General features: G+C 37.6%; 1 protein-coding gene across 1 annotated transcript; it reads left to right on the top strand.

The window, feature by feature from the left end:
• Positions 1-245: 245 nt before the first annotated feature.
• LOC120198911 (pentatricopeptide repeat-containing protein At5g15010, mitochondrial-like) lies at positions 246-2,186 on the top strand. The gene is given in 4 exon segments (XM_039200153.1): positions 246-772; positions 775-1,229; positions 1,231-1,760; positions 1,794-2,186. Coding segments are annotated over 3 exon segments (1,443 nt in total). The 5' UTR covers positions 246-267; the 3' UTR covers positions 1,714-1,760; positions 1,794-2,186.
• Positions 2,187-15,635: the final 13,449 nt, after the last annotated feature.

Raw genomic sequence — 15,635 nt, 5'->3', positions numbered from 1 at the left:
TTCCCGGTAATATACCCTAAAAAATCCACAATTAGTAATCTTACATTATCGGGAATAAGATTCCCGGACTAACCAAACGGGAAATGTGAATTCTATTCTCATACATTCCTCTATCCAAACACCCCCATAAAGGTAGATTAATTGTCTTTTGGCGAAGAGGATTTTTTTTTTATTGATTTTTTTTATTGACGTGCGAGAATAAGAGGTGCGAACTGTTTGGAAGACGGGAAAATTATATCTGGTGCTACTCAGGAGGTAAAGAAAATTATGGAAATAGTCCGTGAATCCGGCAGTAATTATCTTGAATTGAAGAATAAGGTTGAACAATGTGGTGTAAGGGTTTCCTCTGAGTTGGTGGTGGAGGTGCTTTGTCAGGTTCGACATGATTGGGAAGCAGCGTTTACATTCTTTTTATGGGCTGGGAAACAGCCTGATTATGCTTTTTCGTTGCGGGAATATCATTCAATGATTTCTATTCTAGCGAAGATGAGGAAGTTTGATACTGCATGGGCATTGATTGATGAAATGAGAGGAGGGCGAGCAGGCCCTTGTCTTGTGACACCACAGACTCTTTTGATCATGATAAGGCGTTACTGTGCTGTGCATGATGTGGGGAGGGCTATAAACACGTTTTATGCGTATAGGAAGTTTAAATTTGATGTGGGAATTGAGGAGTTCCATAGTCTGTTGTCTGCCCTTTGTCGATACAAAAGCGTGCAGGATGCTGAGCATCTGATGTTTTGTAATAAGGATGTCTTCCCATTTAATACCAAGAGTTTAATATTATACTGAACGGCTGGTGTAGTGTGATCGGGAGTCCACGTGAAGGAGAGAGGGTTTGGACCGAAATGAGCAAGAGAGGTGTTTGGCATGATGTTGTGTCATATTCAAGTATCATGTCCTGCTACTCAAAGGCCTCTAATCTTAACAAGGTACTTAAACTTTTCTCCCAGATGAAGTCAAGGGGGATTGAACCAGATAGGAAGGCTTACAATGCAGTAATCCATGCTCTTGCAAAGGCTAGGCATATAAAAGAGGCCATCAATCTTCTCAAAGTTATGGAAGAGAATGGCATTGCTCCAAATGTTGTTACTTTTAATTCACTGATAAAGCCTCTATGCAAAGCACGAAGGATAGATGAGGCTAGGAAAGTCTTTGATGAGATGTTGCAGAAGGACCTCACTCCTACAATTCAGACCTACCATGCTTTCTTTCGTATTCTAAGAACTGGGGGAAGAAGTGTTTGAGCTCTTGAACAAAATGAGAAAGATAGGCTGCCAACCAACTAATGATACTTATATCATGCTGATTAGGAAGCTTAGTCGATGGTGCCAGTTTGATAATGTCTTCAAGGTATGGAATGAAATAATTGAAAATGGGGTTGGTCCTGACCGTAGCTCATATACTGTATTAATTCATGGGCTGTTTCTAAATGGGAAGTTGGATGAAGCATACAAATATTACATGGAGATGAAAGAAAAGCAGTTTTTGCCGGAACCAAAAATAGATAAGATGCTGCAGGGTTGGGTTTCTGGTAAGCAATTCGCAGAGCGACAAGTGGCTGATCTGAAGAACAATCAGTTGCTAGATAACCAGTTGAACAAACGGAACAGAGTTCAATCGAGAAAACTTGAGCAAGAGAAAGATTTTCTCAAGGAACCTGAAAGCAGAAGAGTTGTCAGAGAAAGAGGTTTTTCTTTTTGGGAGCAATAGGTTTGCATAATACCGTAAAATGCCAGAATATCTGTGTATGGAATGAGACTATAGGCTTAAATACTAAGATTCCTTTGGATACTATCTGGCGCATGAGATTCTCCATCAGCAATAATAATCCTGAATGCCTCATTTCCTTATAACTATTTGATAATACTGTCTAACATTGTCGTCGAGAATATTATTTTTAAATCATGAATAACTGACACTAAGCATGCATTGAATACAAATTAGTTCGGGTGTTACTCCATGAATGTCATCTGTCCATCTATATGGAATGCACATCATATCTTTTATGAATGGTGAGATGTTTTTATTGTGCTGCTTCTCTAAACTGTTTTTGGATATAAAATCATCCGTGGCCTGATATGAATTATTCTTTTTCATGTCACTAACATACAACCGTGTGGCTACTTAGTCTTATGGGCATAGAGTAAGGGGGCTAGCACAACTATTGCTCCAGGAGTAACAAGTATTTATAGCCATACTTTGTCATGGTTGGAGAAGGAGATGAGGAAGGAGGAGAAGACGATCGGGGAGGTGAAGAGAGAATTGGGGAAAATGATAAACGAGGGTTAGGGATTGCTGAAGGAATTGGGATTGTTACCTGATGAAGTGAAGGTCACGTGAGGAGCACGGGTTCATTAAACCCAATTAATGTTTGAAGACCCAGCAGCCTTGAGCCCAACAGAGAAGTCCACCAGAGAAGCCTAAGATAATATGCAGTAACAGAATTAATTAGAATCTAAGCCAGCTGGCTTGTTAGATTTTGTAGTACACGGTATAAAAATAATTGTACCTGCGAAAGGAAGGATTATGCATCATTTTCATTGAAATGAATTCTGAATTTCTTAAACCTTTTCTGCTTCTCCTCTGAAATCTCTTTTTCTCTTCTTCATTATATCGTTTCATCACAAATTGGTATCGAGAGCCTCGGTTCTGGCAAGCAGCGGGCATGACAAAGAAGAATCAAAACATGAATGAAGCTGATCTATCAGGCCTGCAGAAACAGATGGAGGATTTAACAGCATTAGTGAAGCAAGGAAGGGACGAGACTAATCCACCTAAGTGGTGGGAAGTGCAGGAAAACAGAATCACAGCAATGGAATCAAGAATGGCTACTAATCAAAGCTATGTTGAAGAGTTGTTGAAGATTCTAACAGGCAGGACGGGTGAGCAGGAAAATGTTGCTGGTGAACAGGTACAAACTTCTAATGCTTCTAAAAATGGAGAACAAAGTCCTGTTTTGGTGACTGTGGTAAAAGATAAATCCAGATTCACTTATAAATCGGATGAGCCTGGGATATTAAAAGCAAAACATGATGATTGCGTGGTCTTAAAAAATGGGAATCAGTTAGGTGAAAATAGTGAATCTAGACCTAATTTGTTGGGGTCTGAAATTGAAAGAAGAGGTCCAGGAAGTTCTTTCATAAGTTCAGGGTCTATGTGGCATAGGCCTAAAATTGAGTTGCCATTTTTTGAAGGGGTTAATCCTAGGGGGTGACTTCAAAAATGTCTTAAATATTTCTCTCTGTGTAATGTTCCTAATGAGCAGAGGATAGAAGTAGCCACTATGTACCTAACTGGGAAAGCAGAGGTTTGGTTTGATTGGTATATTATGCAGAAACATCATGTGACATGGCATGAATTTGAGGCAGATCTTTGCCATAGATTTTGTGATAGGTACTTTGCTGACATAGTTGAGGAATTATCAAAGTTAGTGCAGAAGGGATCAGTGGAGGAATACCAGGACAGGTTTGAAGAATTGCAGCCTCATATGCTGTTACAGAATCTACTCTGGGTGAGGAGTTTTTGTCTCTCTTTTATTAGTGGATTAAGAGAAGATATCAAGCATAGAGTTAAGGTTTTGGAGCCAAAGACACTCTGAAGCTTGCAGACAAGCTAAACTATATGAGCTTTCTGTGGAATATGAGAATAAAAGAGGGAGTGCATTTTTTAGAAACCCACCCTACCCAAACCCATTACCTAGTACTAAACCTAATTTCTCAAACCCACAACAGAAAAGTTCAGCTAATCTGCCTCCAAAACAGAATTTGTTGGAGTACAGGAGACAAAACAACCTATGTTATAAGTGTGGTGAAAAGTTCTCTCCAGGGCATCAATGTAAGATAAAGCAATTGAATATGATGATTGAGGACGAACCTGTTTTATCTTCAGAAACTTTACCAAATGAGTTAGAACAGCAAGTGTTACAAGATGATGAGAGCCTAGAAATTTCTATGAATGCTATCACTGGGTGTATTGGTCATAATACACTAAGGATTCAAGGCACTATTCTAGGCAAGCCATTGAACATATTAATTGACAGTGGTAGCACCCACAGTTTTTTAACACCTCAGTGGGCTGATGCAGGGATTCATGTGACTACACCATATCCTTTAGTTATTACAGTGGCTAATGGACAGCAGCTTTTCAGTACAGTTAGGTGTAACAGGGTGGAATGGCAAATACAGGGACATTCTTTTATTCATGATTTTAGACTTCTGCAGTTAGGGGGAAGTGATATGGTCCTAGGTGTGGATTGGATGAAGTTAGTCAGTCCTATCTTAATGGACTTTAATAAACTGACACTCAGTTTTGTACATCAGGATGAACAGATTGTTATCAATGGCCAATAGCCCTCGAATTTTTTGCAACAGATTTCAGGAGCTACACTATTGAAAATGACAGTTTCAAATTCTGCTTTATTGAGGTATGTTGTTTTGATGAATATGACAGAAGGTTCAAGACCTACTCCTACAACTATTCAACCATTATTGGAAAAATACAATTCTATTTTTGCTGAGCCTACAGGTCTTCCACCTACAAGAACTCATGATCATACTATCACTTTAAAGCCTGATTCTATGCCTGTTAATTTAAGGCCATACAGATTCCCTCAAAATCAAAAAGCTGAAGTGGAAAAACAGATTGCTGCTATGTTATCTTCTTCTATTATTCAACCTAGCAAAAGTCCTTTTGCTTCTCCATGTCTTCTCATTAAAAAGAAGGATGGTACTTGGAGGTTTTGTGTTGATTATAGGCAGTTGAACAGCATGACAATTAAGGATAAATTTCTTATTCCTGTTGTTGAGGATTTATTGGATGAGCTACATGGGGCTGTCTACTTTTCAAAAATTGATCTCAGGTCAGGTTACTGGCAGATCAGAATTAAAGAGGAGGACATTTATAAAATAGCATTCCGAACTCATCAGGGTCATTATGAATTTAAGGTAATGCCCTTTGGGTTAACTAATGCTCCTGTAACATTTCAGGCTTTGATGAATGAATTATTTAGTTCATTCTTTAGGAAGTTTATTTTGGTGTTTTTTGATGATATATTGGTTTACAGCAGCTCTATGACAGACCATATTCTGCATTTACAATTAGTTTTGGATGTTTTGCAAAGTAATCAACTATTGCAAAACTATCTAAGTGTTTCTTTGGTCAGACCCAAGTAGAGTACTTGGGCCATATTATTTCAGCTGCTGGTGTTGCTACTGATCCTAGCAAGATATAAGCAATGAGAAATTGGCCTTTACCTAAATCCTTAAAATCATTGAGGGGATTTTTGGGGTTGACAGGATATTATAGAAGATTTATAAAGGATTATGGGGCAATTAGTAAACCTTTGACTCAGATGCTGAAAAAGGACTGTTTTAAGTGGAACAATGCAGCTTTGACTGCTTTTGAAGAACTGAAGAGAACTATGTGTCTTGCACCTGCGTTAGCTCTACCAGACTTTACTAAGATTTTTTATTTAGAGACTGATGCTAGTTCTGGAGGAATAGGGGCTGTTTTATCACAGGAGGGCAGACCTATAGCATTTTTAAGTAAAGCTCTCAGTCAATGCCATGCTGCTATGTCTATTTATGAGAGGGAATACCTTGCTATTTTATTAGCAGTCTTCAAGTGGAGACACTATTTAGAGAGAAAACCTTTTATCATCAAAACTGATCATGAGCCTTTAAAATACTTATTGGAGCAGAAACTCACTACTGCTATTCAAAAAAGGGGGCTGACAAAATTATTGGGATTGGATTACACTATCCAATACAGGAAAGGTATATCCAATATTGTGGCAGATGCTTTATCCAGGCAATGGGAAGACCAAGCTCAGTGTCTTGTCATGGGAACTACTCTAGTTATTCCTACTTGGGTACAAGAAGTGGAGGAGAGTTACAAGGATGATTTATTTGCTACTGAGTGGATTTCTAGTCTGACTGTGTCTCCTAATGCTGATTCTAAGTGGAAATATTCCAAAGGAATTCTCAGATTTCAAGACAGGGTCTATATTGGTACTAAAGGCTCTCTTAGGCTACAGATTCTTCAAACTTTACATGACTCACCTCATGGAGGTCATTCAGGAACTCAGGCCACTTATCAAAGAATTAGAAGTTACTTTTATTGTCCTAAACTTAAGGCCATGGTGCCTACTTATGTGAGGGCTTGTCCAGTATGTCAGCAAACTAAAGTGGAGCATGGTTCTAAACCTGGTTTACTTCAGCCACTGCCTATTCCTCAACAGGCCTGGGAAATTATCACTATGGATTTTATAGAAGGTTTACCTACTTCTTTGAAGAAGAACTGTATCTTAGTGGTGGTGGATAAGTTCACAAAATACAGTCATTTTGTGGCAATATCACATCTTTATACTGCTGCTGAAGTAGCTAAACTCTACTTAGACAACATTTATAAGTTGCATGGCCAGCCTAAAGTGGCCATTTCAGACAGAGATAAAACCTTCACTAGTCTTTTTTGGAAAAAACTAATGAAGAAGTTAGGTACTAAGACTCTATTTAGTACTGCCTACCACCCAGAGACTTATGGACAAAGTGAAAGGGTGAATCAATGTCTTGAACAGTATCTAAGAGGGTTGTGTTTCTCCCAACCAAAGCAGTGGGCTAAATGGTTATCTCATGCAGAGTGGTGGTATAATACCACCTATCATACATCCCTAAAGATGACACCATTTCAAGCCCTATATGGATATGCACCTCCTACAATGGTATGGCAATCAGACTCACCAGTGCATTCTGTCAGTGAATTAATGAAGACTAGAGATGACATTCGCAGACTAGTCAAATTTCATTTAGAACATGCAGCCAATCGCATGAAACAAAAAGCTGATAAAAAACGATCGGAAAGAAATTTTGCAGTGGGAGAGGAAGTGTACCTGAAATTACAGCCTTATCGCCAAACATCATTGGCTCTGCGTAAAAACTTAAAGTTAGCAGCCCGATACTATGGCCCTTACAAAATTACAGAAAAGCTCGGTAAGGTTGCTTACCGTTTGGCTTTACCTGAGACATCACGGTTACATCCCGTTTTCCATGTGAGTCTTTTGAAGAAACACATGGGACAGTTAGCCCCTTCTTCTACGGATCCTCCTGACATGACCGAGGAAGGTGAAATTAAAATTGAGCCTTTGCAAGTCATGGGAAGAAGAATTGTTAACAGGAAACACAAACCTGTTACTCAGTTGTTGGTGCGATGGAAAAATCTAGATGATTCGTGCGATACTTGGGAGGACTATACTGTTCTTAGGGGACAGTTTCCTAACTTTGATCCTTGGGGACAAGGATCTGCTCCAGCAGCGGGTATTGTCATGGTTGGAGAAGGAGATGAGGAAGGAGGTCTAGACGATCGGGGAGGTGAAGAGAGAATTGGGGAAAATGATAAACGAGGGTTAGGGATTGCTGAAGGAATTGGGATTGTTACCTGATGAAGTGAAGGTCACGTGAGGAGCACGGGTTCATTAAACCCAATTAATGTTTGAAGACCCAGCAGCCTTGAGCCCAACAGAGAAGTCCACCAGAGAAGCCTAAGATAATATGCAGTAACAGAATTAGTTAGAATCTAAGCCAGCTGGCTTGTTAGATTTGGTAGTACAGGGTATAAAAATAATTGTACCTGCGAAAGGAAGGATTATGCATCATTTTCATTGAAATGAATTATGAATTTCTTAAACCTTTTCTGCTTCTCCTCTGAAATCTCTTTTTCTCTTCTTCATTATCTCGTTTCATCACATACTTTTGTAGAATTTTAGCCATGAGTAACAAGTATCTGGATTGTTTACAGTTCCTTTGTTGTGAGCTCATTGTTGTTAGGCTGGTCACACTGCTCCTTGTGGTACAACATTCTGTAAGACATTCTTCGCACTAATTCATATATTTTGTGCTTGATGGTATACCATGAGACATGCAAATAAACCTTGTTTTCTTTATGTCATTGTGTTTAACCTTGAGAGAAAGGTCTGAGTGTTTCAGAAAGCATTGAAGATGAGAAACTTAGAATTCCTTAGAACCTGACACAGCATATTATGAAAGATTGCATAGTTTTGAACTTGGAATTATGAATCATTCTGAGTAATCTCCAGAACTCATGAAATTCTTTTGATGCTAACCATGCATAGTTGTCACTCTTCTAGATCTACCAGATTCCTATTTTAATGGGGAGAAAATTATTCTAGATGAGCTATTTTAGTTGTATTTGTAGGAATTATAGAAATGAGATGTCAAGAGATTCTGTAATTATTTTCTGTTTTTCAATCCCTTATTTCAAGGGATTACATCTCCTAGGATTAGTATCTTTCCTAACTTAGAGTTTCCTAGTTTAGAGGTATAATTTGTATATAAATATGTAATATGTTTCTACTGAAAGTATGCAAGAATAAAATAACAGACTTGTCTGTTTCCTACAGTCTGTTTTCTACAATACAGTCTGTTTTCTACATGGTATCAGGTTAGAGCGATGATTCTGTAATTATTTTCTGTTTTTCAATCCCTTATTTCAAGGGATTACATCTCCTAGGATTAGTATCTTTCCTAACTTAGAGTTTCCTAGTTTAGAGGAATAATTTGTATATAAATATGTAATATGTTTCTACTGAAAGTATGCAAGAATAAAATAACAGACTTGTCTGTTTCCTACAGTCTATTTTCTACAATACAGTCTGTTTTCTACATGGTATCAAGTTAGAGCGATCAATTCGATTTCCGCTTCTCTTTAAATCAATTCCTGTTCAACTTTATTTTTTTTCATGGCTAATCGGGATCCCTCATCATCCGAAATCACTTCCCAGACCAGCCCCTCTCAATCTGTTTTTCAGATTTCAGATTTTCAGAGCAGCAGAGGCAAAATCACCTTTGGTGTGAACATTGTAAGAAATCAGACCATATGATAGATCAATGTTGGAAGCTGCACGGAAAACCAGCCGACTGGCAGCCCACACGGTCCAGGTTTCAAAAGGAGGCCCATATTCTCAAGATGATTCCTCAAGCAGTTTTAGCAAGAAACAAATATAGTACTGCTATTGATGGAAATAATCCATATGCTTTCTCGGTACAATGGATAATAGACTCGGGTGCATCAGATCATATGACAGGAAATATTGATCTCTCGGATGAATATAATAAAAGCAGCTTACCAGTTTCTATCAAAATAGAAGATGGCTCTTTCACTACAGTCAAAGGGAGTGGTTCTGTTACATTAAACAAAAATCTAATACTTCATAATGTCCTCTATGTTCCTAGACTTGCATGCAATCTGTTGTCAGTCAGCAAATTAATTAAAGATTCTAGTTGTAATGTTGTGTTTGGTACTGGTGGTTGTATTTTTTAGGCACGGGACTCGAAGAGAGTGACTGGCAGTGCTAGGCTGGGCAAAGGATTGTACACCCTTGGAGGTAAAGCATCTTATAATCATGCCTTATTCAGTGCTCTTAGGAAACCAATTTTATCTTCTGATCTCAATACCGATAAAATTATGTTGTGGCACTCTAGATTAGGTCATCCTAATTTTCTCTCTTTCCAAAATGTTACCGAACTTATTTATAAATAAAGATCCATCCTTGTTTTCCTGTGAAATTTGTCAAATAGCCAAACAAACCAGAAAACCATATATTGCAGCCAAATTTGAACCAACAACACCTTTTTCCATCGTCCATAGTGACATTTGGGTCCCTTCTTCTGTCAAAAGTATTTCTGGGTATAAGTAGTTTGTGTCTTTTATAAATGAATACTCTAGGACAACATGGGTATTCTTAATGAGAGAAAAGTCTGAGGTTGAGTCTCTTTTTAAAAGTTTTTATCAAAAAAGTTGAAACCCAATTTGACACAAAAATAAAAATTCTGAGGAGTGACAATGAGAGTGAGTATTTGAATAAAACTCTTGGGTATTTCTTTAAGGAAAAAGGCATTGTTCACCTTACGTCTTGTGTCAACACACCTCAACAAAACGGGGTAGCAGAAGGAAAAATAGACATATTCTAGAGGTTATTAGGTCTCTTCTGTTTGCTACTAATGCTCTTAAGTATCTTTGGGGGAAGCTCTTCTTATAGCCACGTATCTCATTAATAGAATGCCAAGTAAGACTTTAGATTTCAAAATTCCTACTAAGGTTTTGTTTCAACTTTTTCCCCTATTTTAAACATTTAAACTCAAGTTTTTCTCCTCGGGTGTTTGGGTGTACAACCTTTGTTCATATCCACAACAGAGGGAAATTAGATCCTAAGTCCATAAAGTGTGTGTTCTTGGGCTATTCTTCGAGTCAGAAGGGTTACAAGTGTTACTCACCTTCCACAAAAAAGACATGTGTCTCCTTTGATGTTACATTTTTTGAAAACTAACCTTATTTTTCGGGAACAAAAATTCAGGGGGAGAGTTACAAGGAATTTCAGCCTGTTCAAACCAATATTTCTTTACAGCCTATCCTTTCTTTACCTATTACCGTCTCTCTAAAGCAGGCTAGAACTGTCCCAGTTCCTAGTGAGGGTGATGGGAATAACCTAATTAAGTCTAATGAATTACCTTTCTCCTTATCTCAGAATTCTAGTCTGTGCAAAACACACTACAAAAAATGCACCTAACAATGACCCTGAAACCATAACTCCCCATCCGAAACAACTCAGTGTTTACTCAAGAAGAAGGAAAGATGTTGTTGAAGAAACCAGTCAGCCTAGCATTCGCCAAGAATCAGATTCGGATCCTGTTACCTCTGAAAGCCAAGAACCAGATTCAGATCCTATTGCATCTGAAACAGAAGGTAATGATGGTTATCAAGAGGCTACTACTGTTGATCTTGATGACTTTCCTATTGCTATTAGGAAGGGGTAAGAAAATGCACTGCTCATCCTATAAATAAGTATGTTGCATATAGGAAATTATAGTCTAATTTCAGGGCCTTCACTGCCAGCATTAACAGTGTGAAAATCCCAAGAAATGTGACAAAAGCATTTCAATCTCCTGAGTGGAAAAATGTTGTGGAAGAGGAGATAAAAGCGTTGCAAAAGAATAAGACATGGAGTTTGACAGATTTGCCAGAAGGGAAGAGAGCTGTTGGATGTCGGTGGATATTCACAGTCAAATATCATTCGGATGGGAGTGTGGAAAGATACAAGGCAAGGTTGGTTGCTAAAGGTTTTTCTCAATCCTATGGCATCGACTACCAAGAGACTTTTGCACCGGTTGTAAAATTGAATACCATCAGAATATTGTTATCAGTAGCTGTTAACATGGACAGAAAATTGCATCAGCTGGACATAAAGAATGTTTTTCTAAATGGGAACCTTGAAGAAGAGGTATACATGGAGGTCCCCCCGGATTAGAAGGAAAGGTCACTAAGAAAACTGTGTGCAAGCTCAATAAATCCTTATATGGCTTAAAACAGTCTCCCAGGGCTTTGTTTGATCGATTTGCTAAGGCTATGACACAGAATGATTTCAAACAAAACCAACAGGATCACACATTATTCAGAAAAATTACACCGAGTGGTAAGATAACACTCCTAATTGTTTATGTAGATGATATGATTATAACTGGAAGTGATATATAAGAAATAGAAAAACTAAAGATGAATCTTGCAAAGGAGTTTGAAACCAAGGATTTAGGGAGTATGAGGTATTTCCTGGGTATGGAAGTTGCAAGGTCCAAAGAAGGGCTGGTCATAAACCAACGTAAGTATGTTTTGGATCTTCTTGCAGAAACAGAGATGCTCGACTGCAAACCAGTTGAAACTCTAATGGATCCAGGCTTGAAATTTTGCAAGGACCGGACTGGAAATCCAGTAAACAAGGAAACCTACCAAAGGTTAGTTGGGAAGTTGATCTACCTTTCACTGACCAAACCTGATATTGCATACTCAGTGAGCATTGTCAGCCAACATATGAGTGATCCTCGAGAAGAACATTTGGAAGTTGTTAACAGAATTCTAAGGTTCTTGAAGTTTCCCCAGGAGCTGGACTTATATTTAGAAAAAATTAAGACTGAACAGTGAAGGTTTATACGGATGCAAGCTGGGGAGGTGAATTAACTGATAGAAGGTCAGTTAGTGGGTACTGTGCCTACGTTTGGGGTAATTTGGTGATTTGGAAAAGTAAGAAACAAGCCGTTGTCTCTCGAAGTAGTGCTGAGTCAGAGTTTAGAGCAATGGCTCTCGGAATATGTGAAGGAATGTGGATTAAAAGATTGCTCACAGAACTGGACTTAGATGACAAGAAAAATTTTGAGATTTTTAGTGACAATCAATCAGCTATTAGTATAGCAAAAAACCCAGTGCATCATGATAGAACGAAAACATTGAGATAGACAGACATTTTATTTACGAGAAGGTCAACAATAGAGTTGCACAACTGTAGTACATTCCGACGAAGAAACGGCTTGCAGATATCTTCACCAAAGCCCTTCCACGAGTGACTTTTGATGAGTTGTCATTCAAACTGGGTATATACAACATATATACACCAGTTTGAGGGGGAGTGTAGGAATTATAGAAATGAGTTGTCAAGAGATTATGTAATTATTTTCTGTTTTTCAATCCCTTATTTCAAGGGATTACATCTCCTAGGATTAGTATCTTTCCTAACTTAGAGTTTTCTACTTTAGAGGCATAATTTGTATATAAATATGTAATATTTTTCTACTGAAAGTATGCAAGAATAAAATAACAGATTTGTCTATTTCCTACAGTCTGTTTTCTACAGTATTGGCATGTTATCTTCTATATGATATGGCTATAACCACTCTAATATCTATTTTCTATGTGTCTTAAGTATTTGTTACTGCAATATGTGGAAATGTTCGTAAAGTAGTTCTGTTATCAGAAGACCTTGCTGAAATTATTTAAACTGTGATTCTACATTTAATAGCTCTCCTCTCACAAGTTAATTAAACGGTTGTGTTTGTTTAGATTTCAGCTTGACCTTACACATCATTATCGAGCCGTGATAGGTAAAATATACAACCAAGTAAAATTAGGATATTGTCAGATGTTCCAATATATATTATATTAATTTATTTTATTTTGAAACATACCCTAATAGGTTGCATGACAATCCTCTAACCCTGCTGCTTGAGGTAGAAAACTCTTGTGGAAATGTATTAGACAATTTTAGCTCTTGTTGAGTTCTTGCACTTCATTTCTTTGTTCTTCCTTTAGCTTTGACCTTGCATTATGTTTTTCATTATGAAGTCTGTAACCGCCCATGCTTTTTCCTGACTTCTACACTATGAATCAGACTGCTTTTGTTCCCTTAACTACTCACTGCATCGAAGAAAAACTGAAAATGATTTAACCCAATATCCTTTAGCTCATTTGGATCCCTACTTTTATGTAGTTCATTTAATGGAGAGTAATTGAGATTGTTAATTCATATATATTCTTGTGCATCTATGTGTGGACGTATGTGTTTAAATGGCAAGTAGCCATAATTCATAATTGACTGGATTTTTTTGTACTTGTGCTCTATGTTGACACTAACACTGCCTCTTTCGTATTGCCAATTTGTTCTTATTGATTAATATTTCTGTTTTATGTCTCTGGCCCTTTATCTTTTTAGAAGTATTCATGTTTAAAATTTGTCTGACATGTATTTGAACATGGGTATGAGGATATGATCCTTTAAATGCATTGAAATTTCGAAACACACATATTTGTATCCGGTATTCACACCTGTATTTGAGTAACGTAGCTCATTTGTTTGTTCCTTCAGGATCTCCAAATTCTTACTTCATCCGCTTGCATTTTCTAAGTCTTTTTTTTTTTTTGACTATGAACATTCTTATCCTATTAATAGCCACTGACCTTCAGGCTCCAAGCCATTTCCATGTCTTAGTTGAAAGGTCTTCCATCCAGCAAGGAATAGTCAAAGCTCAATACTGTTTAATACGTCATATGTTTAGTTCTAAGCTGAGGTGAGCAATCCATCTTCTGTTATTGGGAGAATTTCCTACAAATCTGACTGACAATTGATGGGTTAAATGTACAGATGTTGAGATTTGATTTGAAATCAATATTTCTAGCTGCCTATTGAGATCAAGTTGGCCTAATAATCACTAGCTTTTAAGTTGGGTAGTGAAATTATGTTCTTAAAGCTACTTTGACACCTTATGGCTTCATCAACGGCTAGTTGACCCCCCATTTTTTCATTTCAAAGTAAGTAAACTTCACTTTCTCTATTTTTCTTTGCCTTCTCAATTCCAATATCATATAAATTTAAATTGTGAATGTGAACAGAGTATGGATGAAGCAGCAATATGTTGCTTTGATTCTTAAATTTACTAAATATTTGTCTGACATCTGTGCCTGTCGTATACTTGTATATCGGGATATGGATATGAAATATGACCTTCCATGGACCCCAGGGAAAAACTTTGAAAGAAATTGAATATACACATGTTGGGCACATTTATGATATCTCCATATTAAAAACTTAAGCATATCTGAGGTACTAATGGCCGAGAGCCAGCAGATGATGGTTTGTGATTATGTTACTTGGACACAGGTAGGTGTCGGATACATGTATATATTCTTTTCTAAATTGAATATATTTGTATCTGATACACAGTTAGGCGTTGATCGTATCTATAAATACAAGTACTGAATTCAAATACTTCAAGAAAAACGATAAGTCGGAATGATATCTATATCACTCTAGATTTAGTTCCAAGTTAGGCTAAACTCATTATCTGGTGGGGGTGTTTCTTATGGGAGAAAGCTGGTGCATTGCCATTTGACATGAGATTACCACTAGCCTGTAGATTAAGTGAATTACACGTGGAAAACTATATGGGTCATTTTCATGACTTTTTCCACGTTTGGAACTAAAGACACTAAATTTCGACCATTAGTCTGTTACATTTACATATGGCCCAATAGTGCTGCCCAAATAACAGGTGACCAAAAAGCCCAAATGCATGCTGACCCGAATCCGTTTGGAGCGCCCAATAGTAACCCGAACCCACCCGTAGGACTAGGGTTTCCAGAACCCTAATTCACTCATCCATCAACGCCGCACTGTCAAAGCACCGCACGCCTCTCCCACAACCACACAACCACTCGAGATTCACGGCAACATCACCAACACGCCAACAAACGTGGATGCGTGAAGCACAAACACAAAGCATTAATATTTATTAGGATTTAAATACCTAAAAATAAGGTTCTTTCCACCTATAAATAAATGTAACCCACACTATTTGTAGGGGAAGATCATATGAAATACAAAGAAAAAACGAGCAATAAAAATACAGAAAAAAAGAAATTCTTGAGGAATCAAAAACAGAACTGAATTTGTTTCAAAGCGAAGAGGTATTTTCTAATTTGATTTCATTTTCGGTTTATTAGTTTAGTTATTGAAATGCAATTAAGGTAGTAGATTTTAGTTTATAGTTTTTTTTCGTTACATTCGATGCTTTCAAGAAATATATATATGAAAAGGGGTTAGAAACTTACTGGGGTTGTTGTTGGCTCGACGAGCGAGTGAGGAATTGGCCATCCATATCCGATGGCCAAATCGTCGAGTGAGGAAGGTTTAATTTGTTGGTGAACAACTTGCGTGCTGAGCGAAAAGAGAAAAGAAAAGGGCTAGAGATGCAAATAAATTTCGCGCAAAATGAATTTGGGGAAGGAGAATTGCTTTTATG

The sequence above is a fragment of the Hibiscus syriacus genome, unplaced genomic scaffold (assembly GCF_006381635.1).
Source record: "Hibiscus syriacus cultivar Baekdansim isolate YM2019G1 unplaced genomic scaffold, ASM638163v2 tig00005027_pilon, whole genome shotgun sequence".
Taxonomy (NCBI): domain Eukaryota; kingdom Viridiplantae; phylum Streptophyta; class Magnoliopsida; order Malvales; family Malvaceae; genus Hibiscus; species Hibiscus syriacus.
The sequence above is the reverse complement of the archived record's forward strand: the minus strand, read 5'-3'. Positions and strand labels throughout refer to the sequence as shown.